The sequence below is a fragment of the Paecilomyces variotii genome (genome assembly GCF_004022145.1).
Source record: "Paecilomyces variotii strain CBS 101075 chromosome Unknown C8Q69scaffold_5, whole genome shotgun sequence".
NCBI lineage: Eukaryota > Fungi > Ascomycota > Eurotiomycetes > Eurotiales > Thermoascaceae > Paecilomyces > Paecilomyces variotii.
The window spans coordinates 1114879-1136925 of NW_021167144.1; the positions used below are offsets into that span (position 1 = coordinate 1114879).

General features: G+C 47.7%; 7 protein-coding genes across 7 annotated transcripts; 2 read left to right on the forward strand and 5 right to left on the reverse strand.

Annotated features, from left to right (window-relative positions):
- Window positions 1–928: 928 nt before the first annotated feature.
- Window positions 929–1630, reverse strand: C8Q69DRAFT_467079 (hypothetical protein). The gene is made up of 2 exons (XM_028630604.1): window positions 1423–1630; window positions 929–1331 (listed from the first exon to the last, which is right to left on the reverse strand). The coding sequence occupies exons 1-2, from the start codon at window positions 1502–1504 to the stop codon at window positions 1099–1101; spliced, it is 315 nt and encodes a 104-aa protein (XP_028485355.1). The 5' UTR covers window positions 1505–1630; the 3' UTR covers window positions 929–1098.
- Window positions 1631–2707: 1077 nt separating this feature from the next.
- C8Q69DRAFT_264243 (histone-lysine n-methyltransferase, suv9) lies at window positions 2708–4806 on the forward strand. Its single transcript, XM_028626727.1, has 3 exons — window positions 2708–2894; window positions 3167–4097; window positions 4162–4806. The coding sequence occupies exons 1-3, from the start codon at window positions 2853–2855 to the stop codon at window positions 4635–4637; spliced, it is 1449 nt and encodes a 482-aa protein (XP_028485356.1). The 5' UTR covers window positions 2708–2852; the 3' UTR covers window positions 4638–4806.
- A 1232-nt stretch (window positions 4807–6038) lies between these two features.
- Window positions 6039–6599, reverse strand: C8Q69DRAFT_507042 (hypothetical protein; the record flags this gene model as incomplete). Its single annotated transcript, XM_028632850.1, has 1 exon — window positions 6039–6599. One exon carries the CDS (start codon window positions 6597–6599, stop codon window positions 6039–6041), a length of 561 nt encoding a protein of 186 aa, XP_028485357.1.
- Window positions 6600–8819: 2220 nt separating this feature from the next.
- C8Q69DRAFT_264257 (calcium channel subunit Cch1) lies at window positions 8820–15909 on the reverse strand. The gene is made up of 6 exons (XM_028626728.1): window positions 14150–15909; window positions 11692–14091; window positions 10969–11635; window positions 10149–10912; window positions 9786–10096; window positions 8820–9732 (listed from the first exon to the last, which is right to left on the reverse strand). Exons 1-6 carry the CDS (start codon window positions 15809–15811, stop codon window positions 9132–9134), a joined length of 6405 nt encoding a protein of 2134 aa, XP_028485358.1. The 5' UTR covers window positions 15812–15909; the 3' UTR covers window positions 8820–9131.
- An 803-nt stretch (window positions 15910–16712) lies between these two features.
- On the reverse strand, window positions 16713–18222 carry C8Q69DRAFT_444612 (proteasome complex subunit Rpn13 ubiquitin receptor-domain-containing protein; the record flags this gene model as incomplete). The annotated part of the gene is made up of 3 exons (XM_028629011.1): window positions 16713–17268; window positions 17511–18070; window positions 18172–18222. The coding sequence occupies 3 exons, from the start codon at window positions 18220–18222 to the stop codon at window positions 16713–16715; spliced, it is 1167 nt and encodes a 388-aa protein (XP_028485359.1).
- A 290-nt stretch (window positions 18223–18512) lies between these two features.
- On the forward strand, window positions 18513–19992 carry C8Q69DRAFT_467087 (60S ribosomal protein L6). The gene is made up of 3 exons (XM_028630605.1): window positions 18513–18744; window positions 18973–19308; window positions 19391–19992. The coding sequence occupies exons 1-3, from the start codon at window positions 18625–18627 to the stop codon at window positions 19541–19543; spliced, it is 609 nt and encodes a 202-aa protein (XP_028485360.1). The 5' UTR covers window positions 18513–18624; the 3' UTR covers window positions 19544–19992.
- Window positions 19993–20487: 495 nt separating this feature from the next.
- Window positions 20488–21998, reverse strand: C8Q69DRAFT_467090 (sterol desaturase family). Its single transcript, XM_028630606.1, has 2 exons — window positions 21205–21998; window positions 20488–21124 (listed from the first exon to the last, which is right to left on the reverse strand). Exons 1-2 carry the CDS (start codon window positions 21682–21684, stop codon window positions 20576–20578), a joined length of 1029 nt encoding a protein of 342 aa, XP_028485361.1. The 5' UTR covers window positions 21685–21998; the 3' UTR covers window positions 20488–20575.
- Window positions 21999–22047: the final 49 nt, after the last annotated feature.

Sequence of the window (22047 nt, forward strand, 5' to 3'; positions counted from 1 at the left end):
TCGTATGCATACTAGCTTAGATGCTTCATGTCTCATGGCTATTTTTATTGACCTTCTAGACACATATCGAAGAATTCACGTTCGCAATAGTATTCCATTGGCAGATTACCTGGTATTTGCTTTATGTGCCGATACACCCCCTTGAACTGGCAATTATTCAGCTTAATCTTTGTCCTAGATAGGGGAATCGAAAGCTATCTAAGTATCCGGGGCTTAGCTTAGCCTAGTCAGCTTCCTCTAATCAATAAGCGTATCTAGCTCGTGAGTTTAAACCTAAATTGAAGCCGTTCTTTCTTGTTTACATATAAGTGCATTTTAACAACGTCCATTCGATCCTTCCTAGTTTATAGTATTTCGCCCTAATTTGTGATCCTTTGTAAATAATAATAACTTGACATAGTTAGCTTGTGTCACTGGCCTCTATTAGTTGGTCTCTAGTGCTTATTGTTAGGTATACTATTATTATTGTCAATTGTTAATCTATTGGATTCTTTGGTGTCCTTCTATAACTAATTCGTATAAAGGTTGGTGTTAATAATCGGTCCTCAGAGCCAGTATGTATGTCTCCTGTGATACTTGAAGCCGCAGAAACATACCCTTGCAGAGAGTTTTTCATCCGGAACTCAATTTGCGATCCTCAACCTCACTCTTCCCAAGACCTTAAACGGGCAAAGTTACGACGTAAATAGTAAAAGAGAGTGCCAGGGTGGAAGATACCTAGGTACCTGCCTTGAGTGCTGAAACAAATAAGGTTCCGTCCAAAGATTGTCGCCGAAAAACAAAAAAAAAAACGAATCCTATGGTAGATTCTTTTGCCCCCCTATGTACGTAACCCGCCTGCTCAAGCAGTTAGGCACTCTGTTGATTCCGCTAGTTTCCATATTGCTTCAAGAGTATTACCCAGAGGATAGTTTGGGACAAATGCCAGTGTGTTATTTAACTCCGTATAGTATAAGTTTATCAAATAGCGTGATAGCACGACTATTCGATAGTAATATATTATTGAGCGCTAGCGCAACATTATAGATATGCAATATGCAATAGTGCAAGTAACCGTGAAGCGTGTAGGGCTCTATTCAGCCTGAGATAGGGTACTGTTTATTCTGCGGCTGACCCAGGTGGAATAATACAGCAAAGAGTCTTTTTGCCGAGCCAGCAGCAGTGACCATCTCCACACTCATCCTGCTTCACTTTCTTGTATCCGTGACCGCACTTGGACATGCAGAACGGCCAGTGACCTTCCCAGTAACAGTCATCTAGCCCAGGTGGGTTGGCCGGAGGTTGAGCTTGCTTGTCGGGCCAGGGTTGCTCGCTCGCATCGTCTGCTCGTACTGAGGGGGAGAGAGAGAACAGGAAGTGTTAGTGTTGATAATCCAGGAGATGGATGCTAGTAGAAAGCTAAAATGTGGAGAATCTACTTACTGGTAAAGTTGTTTGTTGGATAAGCAGCAATAATAGGCATACTGGCCAAACCCGCAGTGAGCATTAAACTTATAAGATGCATGATTGTATCTCTCCTGGGACGATAAGGCGGGGAAAGTAAAACCGTACGCGGAAATTGTATGAAAAGAGGACTTGAAGCTTTTGTAGGTGTATCGAAATGAGCTCGTGTATCGTTATTAAAGGAGAAAGAACCGATATACCATTCAGGAAGGCTCTAATGCGCCTAAATACCCGTGCTTGCGAGCAGTGCCTACCGATATACTTTTTTTACTAGTCCAGTCTAGGAACATAGGAAACTAACTATCTGCGTATCTAGATATTTCAGCGGGTGTTAGTTACCTGTAAGGACTCCGGTTTCTATAGAGACTAGGTGCTTAATGGAATAGAAACTGGTACCACTCTTTTTTGTCTCTTATGGCTCCTTTTATGATGGAACCGAAAAAGGGAAAACAGCGAGGAGTGTACTAACAATAGGACAATCGGCTGGTAACCTCCTCGCGAAGGCTTCCACGAGACCGATTACTGCACACTAGGCAGCAAACAGTCCAGTTATATCACATGCCCTGGATTCCAGGTACCACTGCACCAAAAGACCGCAATAACTACGCCTAAGACGTAGTTGAGCCTAGCAACCCACAGAGGCTACGGAGCTTATAGACTCTTGCACTTAGGTATAGAAATTATTACCTTAGTTACGAACTAGGGTTTATATAAGAACCTAAAGTTACATTATATTTCAGCAGCGGTCTCGATATCTTGCGCCTAGCGCCCCTAGATAGTAAGTGATAATTATAACGCTAATTATTCGTATACCTTTAGCTATTTTAATCTTTACCGGAAAGCCCAAAAACTGGTCTTTAGATAGATAATTACTACCCTTTACTGCTTAGCGAGGAGAACGCTCTAAACCGCCTATTGAATAAATTATTCTAAGCTATATATCGATATTATTATAGCGGATAAATTAACCCTTATTCCTGAGGTCTTAAGAGTTAAAAGCTCTAATTTATACTGTGACTGCAGGTAATATATCACGTGACCTATAGGCAAGGTATTCTCAACAATTTTTTATTATTTAAATTAGGTTAAAAAATTATAAATAATTTTTAATTTTAATAATATCTTTTCTTATTAAAAATAATAATTAATTATTATAATAAAAAAAAGGAAAATAGAATAATTCACTTATAAAATCACGTGCTAAACATTATTCACTAAAAGAGAAACAGAAACCTTTATCACTAAAGCACTAAAATAGCTTCACTTTAAACACTTAACTGCTGGCAACTTGCTAACTGTACTTGATTTAACCCTTGAACTTGTCAAATACCTTTATCTTAAGCTTCTCATGGGGTTTAGCTATTCTAAAGACCTTTAGGAGATTAAGCTGGGCGCTAAGACGCGCAAAAATGTTTATCGACCTGACTTTGGACTCGGATGAGGAGCTTCAGGTAAGTTTACAGCTTGCTTTCTCTATTTCTTGGAATTAAAACGTGTGGAAATTTTACATTTATTAAATTTATAACGTTTTTTTATATTGTTATAAATACCTTAAGATTATCTTTTTTTTTTTTAAAAAGGGGTAATATTATATGTATTGAGAATGTTTTTGTTTGTTTTCAGTGTTTTCTATTAATGTTATGATCTTGCTAAAGGCCGAGATTTCTGGTTATACGAAGATAAATTTGACATTAAATGAAACTAATCTCTCTCTTATAAACAGAAGGGTAATTCTGAACAGCTTTTATCGCTCTTCACCCAGCAAAAAAGTCGGAAACGCAAGGCAGAGCTCACTTCTGAGACTTCGAGTCTCAAGTCTGATCTTACAACCCGCCATGTTGACATCGATCCGAACTCTCTCCCCTCTCACCACACCGAGACAGACTTAGAATCCGTCGTCAAGTCTGAACCTCGCAAGTTCGATGTTGTCGTGCCTCGGTTCACTGATGATGTCTTCTCTATCGAGTCCGATAGTTCCGTTCCTAGGAAGAAGCGCGCCAGTCTGCCTCCATGGAACAGCAAGCCAATCACGAAAACTGATGAACCTCAGACCCAGCAAGATACTCTATTAGGCCTGTCTCAAACACACTACCCTGTGGATGATGCGGAGACTAAGGCGTCCTTCGCCTATCCTAAGCACAAACATGGCAGCTCTGATATCCTTCCTCTAAGCCTCTCAAGTATGCCGCCTGGTCTCTTTAGGAAGAAGAAGTATCAGGAACCACCTGCGGATGGAGTGCCCAAGACCCTCTTGGCAAAGCTATCAAGGATCAGAGGACCACCTGTCACATTGACTCTCAGTAAGGAGGACAGCGCCTTTCCCGAGAACTTCGAGTTCATAAACTCGTACAAAATCCGGGGTGGTGTCGAAAAGGCCGATGCATCCTTCGATGCAGGATGTGACTGCGGCATTGTCTGCGATATGAAATCATGTACCTGTCTCTCTCAAGAGATCGACTCTGACGACCGTATCAACCCGTATGATATTCTGCGTGACGGGACCTACGTCCTCAACCAAGGATTTCTGAAACGCTCAGCGATGATTTACGAATGTACGCCCCTTTGCGCCTGCACGAGACATTGCTGGAACCGCGTCGTCGAACGAGGCAGGACTATCCGGTTCAACATCTTCGACACGGGAAACAGAGGATTCGGTATATATCCATTCCCTGGCCCAAAGATCACAGATATATCAATGCTAACGATAATGATTCTTAGGCCTACGTTCCCCAGACCACATCAGAGCAGGTCAATTCATTGACCTTTATCTCGGCGAAGTAATCACAAAAGCTTCAGCAGACAGACGTGAGATGATTGCAGAGACTCAAAAGAGCCCATCATATCTCTTCTCGCTCGACTTCCTGGTAAATGACAACAAGATCTACATCGTCGACGGCCAGAAATTCGGATCCCCAACACGATTCATGAACCATTCCTGCAATCCGAACTGCAAGATGTTCCCCGTGTCTCGCCACCATGGAGACGAGCGTCTGTATGACCTTGCGTTCTTCGCATTACGAGATATTCCGCCAATGACGGAATTGACCTTCGATTACAACCCAAGCTGGGACGATACCAGGAAGAAGAAGAACAGGAACCAAATCGATCCAAACTCCGTCAAGTGTCTGTGTGGAGAGCCCAATTGTCGTGGCCAGCTGTGGCCTACACAGCGAAAAAGAACGAAAAGAGACTAAGTAGAGCAGATCAGCAGATCTCTCACTCTACGTTCATACAGAGTCTCACAGTCTCGCAAGTTTCTACATTAGCGAAAATGTCATTGTTTCGGAATCGAAGTCCGAAAGTCGCTGATTATTAGCGTTTGTTTGGTCCCAGTTTAGTCCGCCTTTTTTCTTCTCTAACTAAATCTCATGCATGCATTTTGCATCTCAAGTCATGCATCGGATTCCAACACCGGAAACAAGCCGAAAAAGAAAAGAAAAGAAAAGAAAAGAAAAACAAAAACAAAACTGACAGCAAGACATACAACGATGCAAAATCGGCGCAAGTTTCAATCACAGCAAGCAAGCAATCATGTTTTTCCTTTCTTTCTTCTACACAGGTGTTGAATTGAATTGTTGTTATTTGTGGAGGTTGATTGATACTACTACTTCTGAAGTAGGAAGAAAGCATACTTACTTACTTAACTCTAAGCAAGAAAAAACGGAGCACCATATCTCTCTTCCATTATTTCCCCCCAAGACCCGTCGTGACGGGGTTATTCACTTTGAGTTTTTTTTTCTACTTCTACTGTATCCTATTCTAGTTCAGTCCAAGACTGGTTTAATAACCAATCAATTAACTAATCTTGGCATGCCACATTCCTATAATAATTGGGCTTATTTTAAGCCTTTATAACTAACTCCTGAAGAAGATCGATATTAACTCTTCATTTCCGAAAGGAATCTACTACTAGAACATAGCAGGGAAAAGAAAGAGTTGAACAAATTTCCTGCGTCTCGTACTTAGTTCCACGAGTCTTGAGTGGCAAATGGAACCCCTGAAACCGTACGAAAGTTATTGTGATCGGCTAATTTGGCCACTGCGCATGGACGATTCAGGTTGAAACGGATTGAATTTTGCAGTGCACCTTTTGTGGACATGTAACCATAAAAATGAGAGATGGTAGTTTTCAGTATTACTTACGGAGGAAAAGTATTGGATCTAATTTTCAGATGTCAACTGTATAGTTTCGATAGACCAGATGGAGAATACTTTCTATACTCCCGTTGAAAAATAAATAAATCAACTCCATCCATTATCCATGGCAGAAATTGTCACATGAGCGAATAAACGTCAATAACATCTCCTTGAACAAGAGATACGAACAACTCTGGAAAAAGGACAGCGCTCGCTCGGAACATGAAGATCATAGCGTAAAAACAGAATCAGAACCAGAATAATAAAACAAGTCAGCCGTTAACAACGAAAGAGAAAACTGCTGAAATACGGAGCGATTTCTATGTAGCTAATATCGCTAGATAGAACTCCTCACCAACACACGCTTGGTCACGTTATATAAATATATAGATCTGTATATACCCATCAGACATTATACCTTCGCTGTGCGAAAAGTCCGGACTTCATTGTATTCTTCTTCATGCGCGTCCTTCCATCACCTCGAAAATACCACCCAGAACAAAGCGGGGCTGCTGAGGGCGCATTGGAAGATCAGGAGTCGCCTTCAACATACTGTCCATATCACCGAAGATATCCGCAGCGAAGCCCATCGGAGTCGGAACTGGGTCGACGGGACGGGGTTCCATCAAACCGAGGCCTGTTCGTTCGACCGTATCTTCATCGCATCGGGAGCGTTCCTCACTCAATGCAAGATCGACGGCAGAGGGGCGACGGCGAAGAAAGAAGGCAGATGGGCGGCGAGACATGGCGGAACACAGGGTGAATGGACTGCCACTGCCACTGCGGCTGCGCGAGTCCGTAGTCGTGGAGCTGGGGGAACGCATCCTCCGGGTGAAGCTCCGAAATCTCGTCTTAGGAGACGCTGTAGGGCTCGAAATAGGGGAGCTTGACGGGCTCACGGAGGAGCAATCGCTGGTTGTCCGCGCATGGGAAGCGAATGTGAACGAATTGAGAGACATATCCATGTCTGTCATTGGAGACGGCGACAGCGCGCGAAAGCTCCGGCTGTTGTTATGCATCTTGGCGGCGTAAGATGCTTCTGAATCAAGAGCCTCAAAGAGGCTGATCAAGTGCTGGACGGCCGTTTTGGAAGGCGTTTATGTGTATATATTCCGAAACGTGAGTATGATAGGCGTCGTAGCGAACGGCACTGAAGTAGTATGAATGCGCTCGTCCGGTCGTTTATGGATCTCGAAAGATGGATATCCAAGGTGCGCCAAAAAAAAAATAATAAGTGATTCCCAAGGTCCTGCCTGGTTCCCGAATTGAAGATTATATAGAGGTATCAACGAGTGATTGGTGACTGCTTGTATGCAGCAGACGAACTAGCACTTGCCAAGCTGCAATGGCTCCCCGTCGACGGTTGAAGTGAGAGATCCAAACAAACAGACCCTGGTAACGGGGCTAGAGAAAGAATATAAAGAGGTTAAAGAGAAGGGTTCGTCCTAGTAAGCCGACCCGAGGGTGCGACTATTGAAAAGAGAGGGAGAAGAGTGGAAGGACGGAGGTTGTCGCCGGTGCCAACCGGGAGGGAGTGGGGAGTTATGTAGATGATAATTGAAGGGACCCCCGGAAGCAATAATATGGGCCCTCTATGAGCTATCCAGCGCACTTCCGTCACAGAACAGGGTGGTGAACCGGGGAGATGAGATCCTGCCAGGAGACTAAGCAACACTAAGAGCGGACCAGGGGCAAGTGGCTGCAAGGACCGGCGCCCCGCGGCGCCAGGGAGTCGGGGCGAATTATTTAACCATCGACGGCGTCCTGAGACAGAGCCAGGGCTGTTCCGTGAGCAGGATCTTGACTTTCAGGAACAGGACGTGCTCTGCTATCGTGTAACGGAAACGGAGTGGAAGCGCAGGGTGGGCGACGCTTCCGTCTCAGCTATCTCAGGGTCCGATATCAATTGATCCCACTTGTAACTGATTCCGCCCATGGTTCAGACGGATATAGAGTAGTTGCCAAGCTGTGTGGAGGTTGCTAGTCTGTTGACAATGACATCCGGAGTAGAAGATCTTGTCTGAAAAGATAATCATCATATAATGGTTACCTGGTGAGATCTCAGCCCGATGTCAGCAAATGCCAAATAGAAGCTTTGATAAGGTAATAGATCAAGAATTTTTAGTGACAGCCCATCGATAAATGCGACAATGGGTCTCTCGATGGAGACCAGGTGGAGTTAGGATCGACCTCGATGGCAGACGCACGTCCAAAAATCGTTAAGATGCGAGGCTACTGTATGTATAACAGCCCCGCGAACGGACAGCCTCATCGTCTATCATGATCATCCTCGCGACAATGGTCATCATCTCTTCTTTCCATCGCGGAAATCATGGTGCCTGTTCTGCCTGAGTGCTAATGTCGAATTCGATAATTTTAATTTATCGGGGACACTCCTCGCGGGACTAAGCCATTCGCAGTGGACCATCTGCGACACTCGTGTCGTTTAGACGCGTCGCACCTTCGCACAATCGCCACCCTGGGCGTCCTGTGCACGATGTTCTGGACACTTTCCACCAGCCCGCGGTTGTATTAACTTCAAATGAAGAGACCCGAAGCGACAGGGACATCCAGGGACTCCTGCGACGGAGTAGTGGAATGCTGGTCTAACCGTGCCTGAACCGTCGTTCACATTCCACAACCTGTTCACGCGTGTCCGGAAAAGAAGACGCCAGGGGAAAAAAAGGTTGAATGCGGCGACCACTATCTATGTATTTCAATCGCGTGCATTCCAATGGCGATACGACGCATGGAGGTCCTCGAGATAAGGACAAAGCCGGTCTAGGTCAATGCTTGTATCGACAAACTCAGTGGGAGACTGCTCGGGTACAGATTTTTTTTTTTCTCAAGCCTCGACAGCACGTCGCGACAGCAACCGTAGGGCTTCTCAGACTTCCCATGATTCAAGAAAACGTTCGTATTGTTTGATGGTGATTGACGGATTCTACTTTACAAACTTCCATCCATAACTATGTACTATACAGAAAAACAGTCCAATCAACTCGCAGAAGCGTCTGTACCAAAACCTGTCTATGATACGTCGCGTCGAAAACGGATGAGGCCATGATATGCAACAGATAACAAAGATAAAATAAGCAGATAGGATGGCTCAAGCTCTTCAATAGTCGACACATAAAAAAAAGAAGAAAAAAACGCCTCGTGCTATGCAAATCTCATAGGCCAATAACAAAGAAAAAAGAAGGCAAAGACGAACCATGCGTTCTTCGGGGTAACAAAAGCTTGCTCAATCAAGAGACCCTGCATGCGTCCACTGCTTTCTAGAACATATGTGCAGAATGATACCGCTACAGGCGTGGAAGTAAGTAGAGGCGCTTTCCTTCTTCCCGGCTGCAACGTAATGAAAGGACAATGTTGTTAAGGAAATCGGTACCTGACCTGACAGAAGCGAATCCGGAAGGTGACCCCGTCTCCCGTGGTTCTGGTTTCGTGACGCCATCTCTCGTATAAGTAACATATGTTTGTAGAATGTACATTGACTGCATCCGATGCGCGAGCGGCATGCCCTCGAAGACAAAGGAAGAGGGTGCAACTTAATCCCTCGAACGATGCTGGGTGAAGCTCCGTCTGATACTTTCTCCCCAGGCTGAGTTATCAAGTGATTCCATGACATCGTTCACATTCATGCCGCTGTTATCCCGAGAGCTCCTGGGACTGGCGGAATCGTCCGGCCCTGACGCGCCGAAATATGAAGTTTCTACTTCCATGGGACGGCGAGGAGACAACGATGGACTAATGGCAGCCCACTCAGTTGGCGTGCTTGCTCCTGATCCATGTCCGGCGAGAGTCGTGTCAATCCGAGGAAGGCCAGCGCCTCTCGAGGCGATGGAGGATCCCCGATTCCGCGTCGCAGGTGACAACATGGGTGAGGACGGCTCGCTGGAAGCATGACTGGGAGTAATGGCAGTGTTATCGTTGTCCCACTCAGGCCCCTCTCCGTCGCCGTGGTCGACGAAAATTTCTGGGACGGCGAACTGCGGCACAGCTGTCATGCGGCCTAGGCTCTTGGCCTGGATGTTGCGGCGGAATTGACGAGACCAGTACAACGTATCAAAGAAACCGATAACGGTCTTACGACGAACCGTCTCTTCAACGCGTTGCAACCTTGTGCGTCGTCGTAAGAATTCCTCCAGTCTGGATCGAAGGTTAGCCACAGTCGCTCGAGTATGAAAGAGTGAAACACCAACCTCAAGCTCTTGCTGTCGCTAATCACATTGTGGTGTGCAAGAATCATCAAGCATGACGTGAAAGAGATACCAAAGTCGGGGTCAGCGGACACCAGGACTTCTTCGTAGAAGACATTCAGCTTTGCTCGTCTAGCTCTTATCGTATTCACGGGGATACGATTGATGATTCTTCGAAGTTCGTCCAGATCAACACCTTCGACAGGTCCCGATCTTGTAAAAGCGCCGCTGGGAATCGTCCGGCACCTCTCCAAGATCCTACCGACTGTAAATTCGCCGTCGTATACGCGCATTTCGAAGATCCCAGACAATTCCTACATAGAAAGTTAGGGATGCTGCCAGCGATATCCTCTCAGAGAAACTTACCCCGAGCAGCCGAGGGAACTGTTCCTTCGAGATGTATCCAGTTCCATCGGGATCGAACGTCGACCATGCCTGCTTGAAGCGACGAAGTTCCTCCCTGTTGATAGCGTAAAGACCACTGCTTCGCTGGTACACGTAGGAGAAACTCTCGAAAATAAGAGACACAAACAAGGAGACGAAGATATACATGCTGATGATGTTCCACGTAATAAATAGCCCACGAGCCCAGGCCGGACTGCCACAGTCACTCCCGAAGAAATCTTCCGAGAGTGTGCATTGAGGGGGTTGCATGGTCGCAAAATCTTCCATCAGTTGATTCCAACCCTCTCCGCAGCTGGTGCGGAAAAGGAATATCAGGGCCTTAGGCACATCTCTGAAATTGAGATTGTTGTTTTCGTTGCTACCAAACTTGGTGAGGCCGAAAGTCTGAGTCATAGCGATGGCATATACGAGGAACAGGACGAACCACGTAGCCAAGAGGTTGCCAATCGCTGTAAGACTAGCCGCGGCAGTCTTGAAGAGTTGATCGAGCTGGTTATTCCTTGGAATGATAAGGAGGGTGATGGACACGAGGAATAGCTTGTTCAATTCGATGATTGCTTGGCTAGTAGAGCCGAAGGCGAGCAGAGTCGTGATGAAGGTGCCAGATACAGACAGGACGGAGTAGAGGTCCCACGAGCTTTTGCGAAAACGGTGCCAGCCCAATCCGATGATGCGGATCACTACGTTCGCGATGTAAAACCACGTAAAGATGAAAAACAAAGCCTCTGGAAATTAGAGTCAGCCAATCTACTACCACACGCGAATGGCCTAGGAAACTTGCCTCTCGTAGTATCCCACCAAGTGACCGAAGGATAGAACTCAAGAATAAGCAGTGTCAAATGAAGGAGAAGTATTGTCGTGACACATCTTGGCCATCTGCCATGCTTCTTGACAGCAATACGATAACACCAGATCTTCCATCTTTTACTTCTGGCGTTAATCGATCTTTTAGAAGGCGAGATCTGTCGAAGAAGCTTGCGCAACTCCAGCCAGGAGCGCTGCTCTGCAGTCAAGAAGGCAACACCCGTCTGCTCCGTGTAGTTTCGCATGAAGACAGAAACGAACAGGGTCAAGACGAAGACCGCACCGAGCAAGTTGAAGACGATGAAGTAAAGTCCGTTGGCTTGTGAAGCATAAGGTTGGGGTTGATGGCCTTTTCCCGTCATACTCATGGCACTCCATTGGACATCTATCCAGCCCTCCTGGGAGACAATCTGGAACAGAATGAAAAGAGCGTCGCCGAAATTATCGAAGCTATAATAACTATTTGCGGCGACCCTCGGTGCGAGTACATCCCAGTTGTACGGACTGCTCATGTATTCGTCCACGCAATATGATAAGTTTCCATTTGGTATATTGTCATCGTTGCATGAAATCATTTGCCCGTTGAAAAGGGTTAGTCCATAAATGGCAAACGGGATGAGAAAACTCATGGAGACAAATGCAGCCTAGATGACAGGTGAGTTAGAAGTCCTCGAGAAACATGCGAGTGCGGTATACTTACGGAAATGACCTTCCATCCTCCAAGAATAATGACCGAATGGAAGGTGTCTCTCGCGCTGTCACTCACGTTAAGAAGTCTCAGAGCCCTCAGAGCTTTGAAAGCCCCGACAGCTCTAGATGCGGTTCCATTTTGAAAGAGTGAGGTTATGACATTGATCCAGAGGGTTATCAAGACAACACCATCTATAAAGCCCCATGAGCTGCGGAAATAGGCATTGGGTGTCCAAAACAACCCATCAGCGATGACTTTGATGATAGCCTCAATGGTGAATAGCGCCGCAAAGCCCATGTCGGTCCACACATACCAATTGCGAGCACCATATGTGCTGTTGATGACTTTTCCCTCTTGATCGAGCACTAATTCTCGATGCTTCATCGAATAGTCTCGCTGGTATATCGGCGTGGTGATACAAGCAATCAAGACCATGGCAACAATGGCTGCATAAATAAATGCAGAGAAAGTATACCAGACGGGTTTATATGGATCTACTCCTTCGAAACGCTGGGTACCGCGTCCTGGTCCGACAATGCGTTGGCAGAATCTTCGAACGGGGTTATTCGGCGCGAAAATGAAGAGAGACTTGTTGTAATTCGGATGGTTTTGCAGGTATTCTCTCTGTGCTCGCTTCCGTTGTTCTGCAGCCGAAACAACTTCCCTCGCCATACTTCTAGGATCCAGGTGATCATATTCACGAGAGACCTGAAGTTTCGAATAGAACGGATTTGGTTCCTTATTAGTCACCAGCGAGGTTATCTTGCCCCGAATCTTTGCCCAGAATCCAGGCCGAGCTGGCTCCTCTGGGGCTACCGCCAGCGGTATGCTATCTGCCCGACGAGGCTCAACTGGTGTATCCTGCTCATCAAGGAACTCATGCACTACTGCATCTTTTAGCAACATCTCGAGAGCCGCCGGACCATGGTCCAGAGGGTCTCTATACCTGTCGCTGTTGCGACCAAATTTGAAGATTGACAAAAGAGGCAGATTCCCTTGAGAGGGACCAGCGACATGTTTCTCCCGTAGAAATGCTTTCACCTGTTGGAGTCGTTTTTCATCTTCGGACACATCAAAACTCTCTTGGATGACGGCAATGAACATGTTAAGGATGATGAAGCTGGCCAGGATAAACCACATGATGAAGAAGGAAGCAGAGATCCAAGACGTATGGAAACCGGAAGTGAAGTTCGTCGCGTCGTAGAGTATCGTGGTCCAGTTCTCGCTTGATAGAATCTGATACATCCCAAGGAATGAGTTGTATATAGTAAAGAAATTCATTTCGACGGTGTTGCCATTATCATCCTGTTGTGGGATTTGTCCACGGAACAGCTGCGCTGCAAATATCGCGGCAAGAAACGTGATCAGAAACACGAATAATATAAGATTAAGGAGACCAACTGTGTTGCGGAACACGATCATGATAAGGTCTCGTGTCACAGCAAAGGCAAGGACAATCCGGTAGATGCGCAAGACTTGGAAGAGCGTGAGGGCCGAGTATGCACGCTCATCAGTTCTGATCGGCGGGAGCAATATAACGCACGTAATCACCGCGAGTGCCAGATCAACCCAATTGCGACGGCTCTTGTGGAATCGCCGCCAGTCGGAGGCGAAACGAAGGATGATCTCAATTAAGAGCACGAACGTGACACCAACTTCAGTATTGTTTATGAACGCCGCACGGTCCTCACCCATAGTGGAACTCCTCAGACATTGAACAACCAGGTCGAAAGCGATGACAGAAATCCAAAGCCAGTAGGTCTTGTCATATAGACGTTTGAGCTGGCTGACCTTGTGAGGGGTTGTCTCTGTCTGACCAGGCTCATCGATCTTGTCAACCGCAAAGGCACTCCGCTTGCTCTCTTCTCGGATAACCTGGAATGACGAAGTGATAACAGCGACGAGCAAGTTGACCAGCCACAGACTAAGGATCACGATGCCGAAAGCGAAGAATAGAGCGGAGGCCAGATAATCGCTGTCGGTGGTATAATACATAAGATCCGTGAACGTATTTGAGCTCATAACTACAAACACGAGTTCGAGAGATTGGAGGATATTGTCAAAGCTGACGGTGCCGTTGTAAGGATTAGACCCTTCAACGCAAACGGAACCCTGGGGACACAAGTATCCCTTGGGCGTAAATCCAGATGCCACGCCGTCAGCGGTGACCCACGGTTTTGGTGACCCGTCAACTGCATCAAGATAACCACCACAAAACTGGAGGGTACCATAAGCGTCATTCGATGTGAAGTTATCTTGACCATCCTGTCCGATCCATGTACAGGTCCGTCTTAAGCTTGACTTAAAGCTCTGTATTCCGACAATTGCGAATAGAAGCCAGAAGAAGCCAATCAGGAATGCGACATGGACCAGTAAAGGAGCTGCCTTTTTGAGACTTCGAAGAATCACCTTGGTTCGTGTTAGCCACAGTACAATGTCCGCTTTAAAAATTGGTTGATATACTTACAGATGTTCCATTGGTGAGCCCTAGGAGACGAAGAATCCGGAGACAGCTCATCATCTGAAAGACGTACATGTGATGGTCAAACTCATATCCTGTTAGAGAAAGTCCGAATGAGATCCAAAATGATATGACAGCAACAAAATCGAGTCGATTGAAAGAGTGTCGGAGAAAGGCACGATGTGCAAGTCGGACGCGCTGCCTCTGCAGAGGATCGTCTAGATCTTCTTGAGGGTTCATGCCCGTGAACGTCCGTATAACCGAAGGCTGCAGTTCCACTGGCTCCGTAGTAGGTTTCTTCGTAGATAATTGGCGCTGTGGCGTGAAGAGGTTCTTCGTTTTCTCAGCCAATGCTTTTCTCGCCCCCAATGACCGATTCAGAGTGCTATACTCTGTAGGATTCTTGATAAATCCTGAGACCAAGATCCTAGCAATTAACTCTAGAGTGTATATGATGAAAATAACAAAAAATGCATAGTCTAGGTTGGACGACCCCCAACGTCTTGACCTCGGATGCACAAAGACCGGGTGCGCAGACTCAACAGCAAGCAAGACAGTCTGAACGATGATAACTATCAAAATGAAGGGTTCCGTGAAAGGATGCACGAGAATATCACATAGTCGCATGCGTAAAGGATTGTCAGGGGCGAGTATGCCGAGCGACCTGCCTCGAAGCGGATTCGATCGATATCTCCAATCCTTGCTCCGGGGACGAGGCTTTTCGATCTGAGGTTCCACCTTCAGCGACGTAGTAGAGGACGTATCGTGCGCATACTCGGTCATCGCAGGAAGCGGGGGTGGTCCTTCAAGACGTGCGCTCTTCAACGAATCTCTACGTCTTAATGACTGCTCCACCACTTCCGGTTCGTTACTTAGGTTAACCACACGCTGAGACATCATCCGCATCATCGAACCGGCTCTTGAAAGTGCAGAACCAGATGCCGAAGGAGACAGGGACCGAGAACGGTCCGCACGTCTTCCTGTGCCGCTTTCAAGATTGGGCAAATCGTCACCGAGTCGCGAGCCTGGCCGAACCCCGTCCGTGAGATGGACTGTATGCGTGCTGCTTCTGTCATCATAAGATCTTCCAGCATCTGATGCCCCATCCATTGGCTGCAGGTACTGCCGATTTGTCAAGGGTGTTGTGTCTTCATTTGTATCCGTAGGACCCAGAAAGTCGTCCATTTCGTTCGTGCTGTTGCGCTCCAGATTACCCTCCGTGTAACTGTTCCCTCGAGATGCCAGCCCCCTGGGATATGATGGTGGTGTCTGCGGTTGTGGGCCATCGAAACTTAGCCCTACAGATGTCATCGCTGCCGCAAAGCCTGCTGGATCTTCGATGGGCGAGGCGTCACCCGGATCAGAGACATAAGGAGACGGTACGGGTCGCGCGCCTGCACGTGTTGGCTGGTTCATATAAGAGCCAGTCCTCTCGATAGGACTAGGGGAATCTTCTGCAATGCGCTCATATCTCCTCAACGATCCTCTTCCGATCAACGACCTCCTGGATCCATGTGTGCTGAGAGGACTGCCAGCGCTATTCGTCCGTCTTCTGCGACCACGCTCATCGGCTGCAACGGCCTCGGGAGGTCTCGACAGATCTTGCAACGGTATCGACTGATTCCCCGGCCGAATGTCCTGGTCGCTTCCATGGTTTTGCGACGCCATTGTCTCTGGCGGCTGTTACTTAGTTGCAGACATTGCCAGCTCCAACCATCAGAGAGATCCAGCTGCGGGAGAAAATATCGCACTGCGATATCGGGTATAGGAAGATAAGAGGACGGCTCTTTGGGAAACGTAACGGGTTCGACGATGGCTTGAAGATCGGAGAAGCACGAGCGAGGGACTTGAGAAGGTCAGCGGGGATGCGGAGGCTGTTTCAGGGGAGCAAAGGAAGAGATAGGGCAGGCGGGAGCTCCTCGTGTGCGATAAGTACGATCGAACTCTCGTGTGCCAGCGAGTGTCGAGATAATAATAATAATAATAATAATCGAGTCGAGAATTACCTTTGCCCCGAAGACAGCCGGTTTGGCTCTTCCTTCGTCTGGCCAGAGTTGTGTGGCACTCCTTGGACTGTCTCACAAGCTGTGGCTTTGCTACTGATGGCGGCCCGCTTTCCTGGCGGAGCTAAAAAGGTACCGACAACTTTATGCTGCGGCCCGTTTGACACACGAGGAGTCGCAACTTCAAAGTGACTCGAGGAGAGATGAAGGAGATAATTCATATGTGGTGTCGGCCTATGTTTGTCTCTGTGTGGTTATCTTCCAGTTCTACCATTATAAACCAGGTTTGCAGGTTCCTTTTTGGGGCAAACACTACTACTGCTGCCACCCACCAGCCTCCATTCCAGGCGGGCACGGTCTAGTCTAGAGTACGCGCAAGTGGGTATAGGCAGCGTAACGGGTCAGGCCCGGGCTAGAATCGTCCTTACATGATAGTGCGTGGCTTTCCATAAATAAACTTCTCCAACGTATATTATTATTTGACACAATTAGCGACGCAACCCTAGGAGCCTAGTGGCTGTTAGAGTACAGGTAAAAGTGCTGCGGCCGTACAAACACCATAATCATCAATCCGTTTCCATGCTATCGTTGGGATTCGATCGCTTTTCCTTCACCTGTCGTCGGATTCCCTCTAGAAAGGCCTCAACGGCATCACCGCCGCCCAGGGGAACACCGCCTCTGCGCATGAATCCTCCATTTTCTACTGGCACCTTGAGGGCCTCGCTGATGCTTGGTAGGCCACCGTCTCTTAAGGCGACAGTCAGACTTCCAAGGCTCTGGGTAAATTGCGGCGAACGCAGCACTCTCCTAAGGATATCTTTTTTCTGGGACAGATCAAGCGACTGCAGTGCTGCTTGTGCAGTCGCCGGATTAGTGTCAACGGCAGACACATCATCAATGTCTTGTGCAAGTAGTAGTAGTGCGGGTGGTAAAAAGCTCAAGAGATGATCCGCCATCTTCTCATCGGCAGACTCGACCAGAGGGATGGTGGTGGAAGGAGGAAGAAGATCGGGGAGAGTAGTGAAGGGTCTTTCGGGGTCTTCTGCTCGAGACCCCTGGCCTCCTTGTAGAGACCGAAGAAACTCCTGTACGACCTGTGACGGATCTGATGACGCAGTAGCCCTAGATAATCCGAGTAAGTTGGGGATCGAGGACATTGAAAAAATATCATTCCGGACGGCAAAGCAGGTCTGCGGATGGGATAAAGATAGGAATATGACATCATTGTCACTTGAAGGGAGGAGAAAAAAAAGAAGAAATTCCATTCCATGGACCAGTGGACAAATTTGCAATGAGCGCAAGCGTAACCGCAATCGTAATCGTAATGCACATGCTAGAACTCAGACTCAGAGAGTTGTACCTACGCTCGTCCACCATCCGCACCGCCTTCCCGCGACCCCTGACCCTCTTCCCGGATATCTCCTCCAGTAGCATCCATACCAGCTCCCCCGCTGCCGGAGTGGTTATGGTTGGGATCATGGTCAACACCTTCTACATCCTCCATTGTCTCGTCATCGTCACCGCCGTCAGGACCCCTGGGGAGATTGGCGATCTCTTGCGAAACATCAATCTCCTCTCCCTGTAGCAGCGTGTGGACAATCTCCCCCAGCTTAAGATCTCTGGGGCTGAAATAGCTTGGGTTTCCCCTCTCATGCTGGCTCTTGGACTGCAGCCAGAAGAGATACCGCTGCGAACTCGACGAGAACTTCAGCACAAAAATACGGCCGTTGGTCGGGGCCTGCGCGGTAGACTGCTTGTACGGGGTGAAGCTGCCATCGGAGGGGACCATCACAAGGTCGAGCTCTGGTTCCGTGAGTGGAGCCGATCGAGGACGCCAGCAGAAGTGAATCAATTCATCTTCGGAGTATAGATAGATGTAGCCAGGGGTCTGCTTTGGCTTGACTCTAGGAGGGTTGGCAGAGGTCTGTATGGAGCATTAGTTGAGCTGGCGGTGATAGCTGGGGAACGGACCGCAGCAGCAGCAGCCAAGCATCGCAGCAGCGAACCGGGAGGGATAGGACTCACATCCAAGTCGCAGATACCTGCTTTGAAGGTGATGATGGGTTGTATGGACATGATGGACGACAGGGAGAGAGGATGGTCGTCAAGGAAGAAAGGTGTATAGAGAGAGAAAGGGAGAAAGAACAGAGCAGAGCAGTCAACCCAAGGGTACGTCAGTGTTGGTGTTTTGGTTAGAAGCTCTCCAGTAGACTACTAACTACTAACTAACCACACCTGCGCTGCTGGTCTCTCCCGGCCGCCGCAGCACGGTCACTTATCGCGGCAGCTTGGCTGGAGCTCCCAATCGGCACTAGCGCCTTTCGGTTAATTGATAGGGCTCGTGTTCCCACAAACCTCAGGATTTCCCGCCCTGGGCCGCACCAAGTCAGTCACTTCAATCCAACAACCACCGCCGTCGACAAACCACCACCCCTTCCTACTTTCTTTTCAAGCGACCCTTCGTCCCCAGCAGCCAATATGTCGGACTCTACTGTTGGCCAGACGAAGCAGTTTGGAAAGGGCCAGAGGACCGTTCCGCACCACACCCAGAAGGCCCAGAAATGGTACCCCGTGGATGACGAACCCCAGCCAAAGAAAGTCAGTACAGCCCTTGTCGCGAATGAAATGGGAAAAGGAATCGAGATGCGACGACTACCAGCCGTGCAATTATCACCGGTATGGCGGTTGTGCGGTTGCGTACGACAGCCGGTGTCGATATGAGCACGGTTGATATGCCAAGTCGTATATCGAGGACCACACATCTCAGTGATTCGCACAATTGAAAAAAAGGGACAGAGGTTCTAACATGACTGTGCAAATGAATAGGTTCGCAAGAGCATTCAGCCCACGAAGCTCCGGGAAACCCTCCAGCCTGGTGCTGTCCTGATCCTCCTGGCCGGTCGTTTCCGTGGCAAGCGTGTTGTTCTCTTGAAGCATCTGTCCGAGGGTGTTCTCCTCGTGACCGGCCCCTTCAAGATCAACGGTGTTCCTCTCCGCCGAGTGAACCACCGTTATGTCATTGCCACCAGCACCAAGGTCGACCTGAAGGGTATTGACGAGAAGGTCCTTGAGAAGGTTTCCGAGGCCGACTACTTCACCAAGGAGAAGAAGGCCGAGAAGAAGACCGAGGAGGCTTTCTTCAAGCAGGGAGAGAAGCCCGAGGTATGTCTATGCACGCACACTGACAAGTGTGAGGAATCGAAGGTTGAGATCTGAGGCTAATGCGTGGATTCTCTATCAACAGAAGAAGAAGGTCACCAGCGCCCGCGCCAGCGACCAGAAGGCCATCGATTCGGTTCTCCTGGCCAACATCAAGAAGGAGCAGTTCCTCGGCAGCTACCTCTCCACCAGCTTCAGCCTCCGAAACGGTGACAAGCCCCACGAGATGAAGTGGTAGATGGCAGCTATGGGACCGCGGGTTAGGTGTGTTGGAAAGGGGAATGTTTTCACGAGAGGCGGCTACTAAGTTTTCTTCCGAACAAAGTTGGGCAACCAGTTGTGGAACATTCGTCTTGTGGGAACGCAAATGGCAAAACGCGGGAGGAGAGCTCACGAAATATGTAACTTGATGCGGATACCTTTTTCTTTTCTCTAGGAAAAATGTGTCACTCGGGAAAGACCCCGGGATGTTATAATTTCAACCTACAGCCCTCCCAGCGCGGCCGGTTTGCGAAAAGACCAAAAAATATGAAATACTTTTTTCCACCCAGTCAGCATGTGCCCACACATGAGAGGCTGGCATGTCTTTCTAAAACATCGCAATGCATGGTACAATCTTCTCCAATTCCAAACTCCGATACGATTCCGATCTCCGCATAAAATGTGAACCCCCGACCTAGATCCCACATTTTAACAAAAACCTTCGAATCCCCAAAGCTGCCCAATACTATATAATTTCCCCTACTACCGTCCACCATCCCATTGATTAGTAGTACCACTTCCATATCCAGATACACACATCAACCCCGTCGCACATGGGGTTTCGGAACCAGACTCGGACCCAGTTCAATATTGCCCGAAATGGACTAGACCTAGGGTTTTCCCATTCATGACGAAACCCAGAAATTTCCCCGGATTTTTTAAACGGAAAATCGCAGACGAGGTTAATATTACATATTATGGCACCCTAGTACGATACTAGTATTGACTAACGTCCCTAGTCTGGATTGAAATGATCGTCCGGGATGAAATGATATTATCAGTACTCTCCAATTTTAGTCTTAAAGATCATATATGGAGACATCCTATAATTGTTTATTGCTGTCCTGCCATGTGATTAATTACTTATGTTCCCGATTTCTTTTCTTTTGCTTTGTATGTTCTTTCGAGAAATGAGAAAAATTCCAAAACAGACATCATTACTATTTCAAAGACATCTTATCTCGCATTATATATAACACAGTAGATACTAGTTATTCATTTCACATACTCATGAATTCCTCCTCCTACTCCTCCCTTTACTAGGAGTTACTTTACTACTAGCCCTCCCGTTTCCTTCCTTGATTTTCTTCCTCGACATCTGAATCGCCTTTCTCACCTTCTCTTCAATCTCGTGTTCTTCCAACTCCCCCCTGATATCATCCTCAACACTCTCTCCTACTGTTGTCCCGCAGACCCAATCGAGGATTCCCCACGGCCCAAAGTTGCCTTCGCCGTCACTTAGAATATGCATATCGACCCGTCGGGCGATACCGCCTAGAAAGAAGCTCGTCGGCATGATGGTGTAGCCGGAATAGGCGAATGTTTCCTCCATCGAGATAATGGAGAGGTAGATGATGTATGTGATGAAGTGAAATCGGAAGAGCGTCGCAGAGCCATATGTCGGGATGAAGGTCGAGATCAAGTATGGTAGAGGGTGGTCATAGTGTGCTGTGAGGGGATAAGGTGCGCGCAGGGAATGATACCAGGATCGATGTTTTCGCGCAACCCGTGAGCCGCGTGAGTGAAGAATGTAGCGGTGGACAAGATAGGATAGGACCTGTTGCAGGATAAGTGATAATTAGCAGTGATTCTGCGACTGTCGTCCCGCGATTGATTGGAAAAAAGGATAGTATATACCTCTCTCACGAGAAATCCACGAACTAGATCCTTCACGATCCCCCATGGCATAGGCAATTTTATCGAAATCTTCAACGCGCTACGAATTCCAAGCACTTTCGTCAAGGTATATTCGATACCAGCCTGCGCCGCAATACTCAATGCAAGATTGAGCACTGACCATCCCACAACTTTCGCCTCTTTCAAAGTTGTCTTCCCTCTCTTGCTCCCCGCTGGCAAGCCGGTTTCTCCATGTGCTTTTATCACCACTGCCGCAGAAGGCGTCAAGATATCAAACAGAAAAAAGAGCAGTGACGGGACGAGGTAAAATAATAAGCGCACAGCTAATGTGCCAAAAATCTCAACTCGTAGTGGCGCATGCGACAGCACGAGAGTCGTCCATGTCATGTAGAAAAACAGGATATTCAGGCTCGTGCTGTACGAGGAAAAGGCTGGGATAAGTAGGAAAGAGAGCACTGGGATGGAGAATATGGCATCCATAGCTGCAATTCCTGCTGCTTCAAAATGAGAGGAGGAATGGTTTTCAGGTTTCCTCTTCAGCGCGCTCTAGGAATCTCCTTTGCGATCAACTTTGTTGATTGTATGTCGAGTTAGATGCATAAGGGCTTGCACGCTCTGTTCGAGATTCGGGATGTCGTCGCGCAGATGTGAGTGAGCATATTCTTGCTCCAACTGCGCCAAAAATTGCAAATTCGTCGCCATTCAAGGGGTATGCGTGCGATATACAAACCTTTCCAACTTTCGAAACTTGATCGCGCGAAGCGATCTTCAACGGTTTACTACGTCACTCGGCCAACCAACCGGACTTTCGGTAACAACAAAAGTCCGGACCCGGTGCATAGA

What these genes read in the sequence shown, in the direction of transcription:
- C8Q69DRAFT_467090 (XM_028630606.1), bottom strand. Translation starts at nt 21,684, where the DNA reads ATGGATGCCATATTCTCCATCCCAGTGCTCTCTTTCCTACTTATCCCA. An exon ending in GTGGATTTCTCGTGAGAGAG is followed by an intron (nt 21,125 to 21,204) that starts GTATATACTATC and finishes ATCCTGCAACAG; the next exon opens with GTCCTATCCTATCTTGTCCA.
- C8Q69DRAFT_264243 (XM_028626727.1), top strand. Translation starts at nt 2,853, where the DNA reads ATGTTTATCGACCTGACTTTGGACTCGGATGAGGAGCTTCAG. An exon ending in ACTCGGATGAGGAGCTTCAG is followed by an intron (nt 2,895 to 3,166) that starts GTAAGTTTACAG and finishes TCTTATAAACAG; the next exon opens with AAGGGTAATTCTGAACAGCT. An exon ending in CACGGGAAACAGAGGATTCG is followed by an intron (nt 4,098 to 4,161) that starts GTATATATCCAT and finishes AATGATTCTTAG; the next exon opens with GCCTACGTTCCCCAGACCAC.
- C8Q69DRAFT_467087 (XM_028630605.1), top strand. Translation starts at nt 18,625, where the DNA reads ATGTCGGACTCTACTGTTGGCCAGACGAAGCAGTTTGGAAAGGGCCAG. An exon ending in ACGAACCCCAGCCAAAGAAA is followed by an intron (nt 18,745 to 18,972) that starts GTCAGTACAGCC and finishes GCAAATGAATAG; the next exon opens with GTTCGCAAGAGCATTCAGCC. An exon ending in AGCAGGGAGAGAAGCCCGAG is followed by an intron (nt 19,309 to 19,390) that starts GTATGTCTATGC and finishes CTCTATCAACAG; the next exon opens with AAGAAGAAGGTCACCAGCGC.
- C8Q69DRAFT_264257 (XM_028626728.1), bottom strand. Translation starts at nt 15,811, where the DNA reads ATGGCGTCGCAAAACCATGGAAGCGACCAGGACATTCGGCCGGGGAAT. An exon ending in GGCTCACCAATGGAACATCT is followed by an intron (nt 14,092 to 14,149) that starts GTAAGTATATCA and finishes ACACGAACCAAG; the next exon opens with GTGATTCTTCGAAGTCTCAA. An exon ending in TTGGTGGGATACTACGAGAG is followed by an intron (nt 10,913 to 10,968) that starts GCAAGTTTCCTA and finishes TCTAATTTCCAG; the next exon opens with AGGCTTTGTTTTTCATCTTT.
- C8Q69DRAFT_467079 (XM_028630604.1), bottom strand. Translation starts at nt 1,504, where the DNA reads ATGCATCTTATAAGTTTAATGCTCACTGCGGGTTTGGCCAGTATGCCT. An exon ending in TCCAACAAACAACTTTACCA is followed by an intron (nt 1,332 to 1,422) that starts GTAAGTAGATTC and finishes TCTCCCCCTCAG; the next exon opens with TACGAGCAGACGATGCGAGC.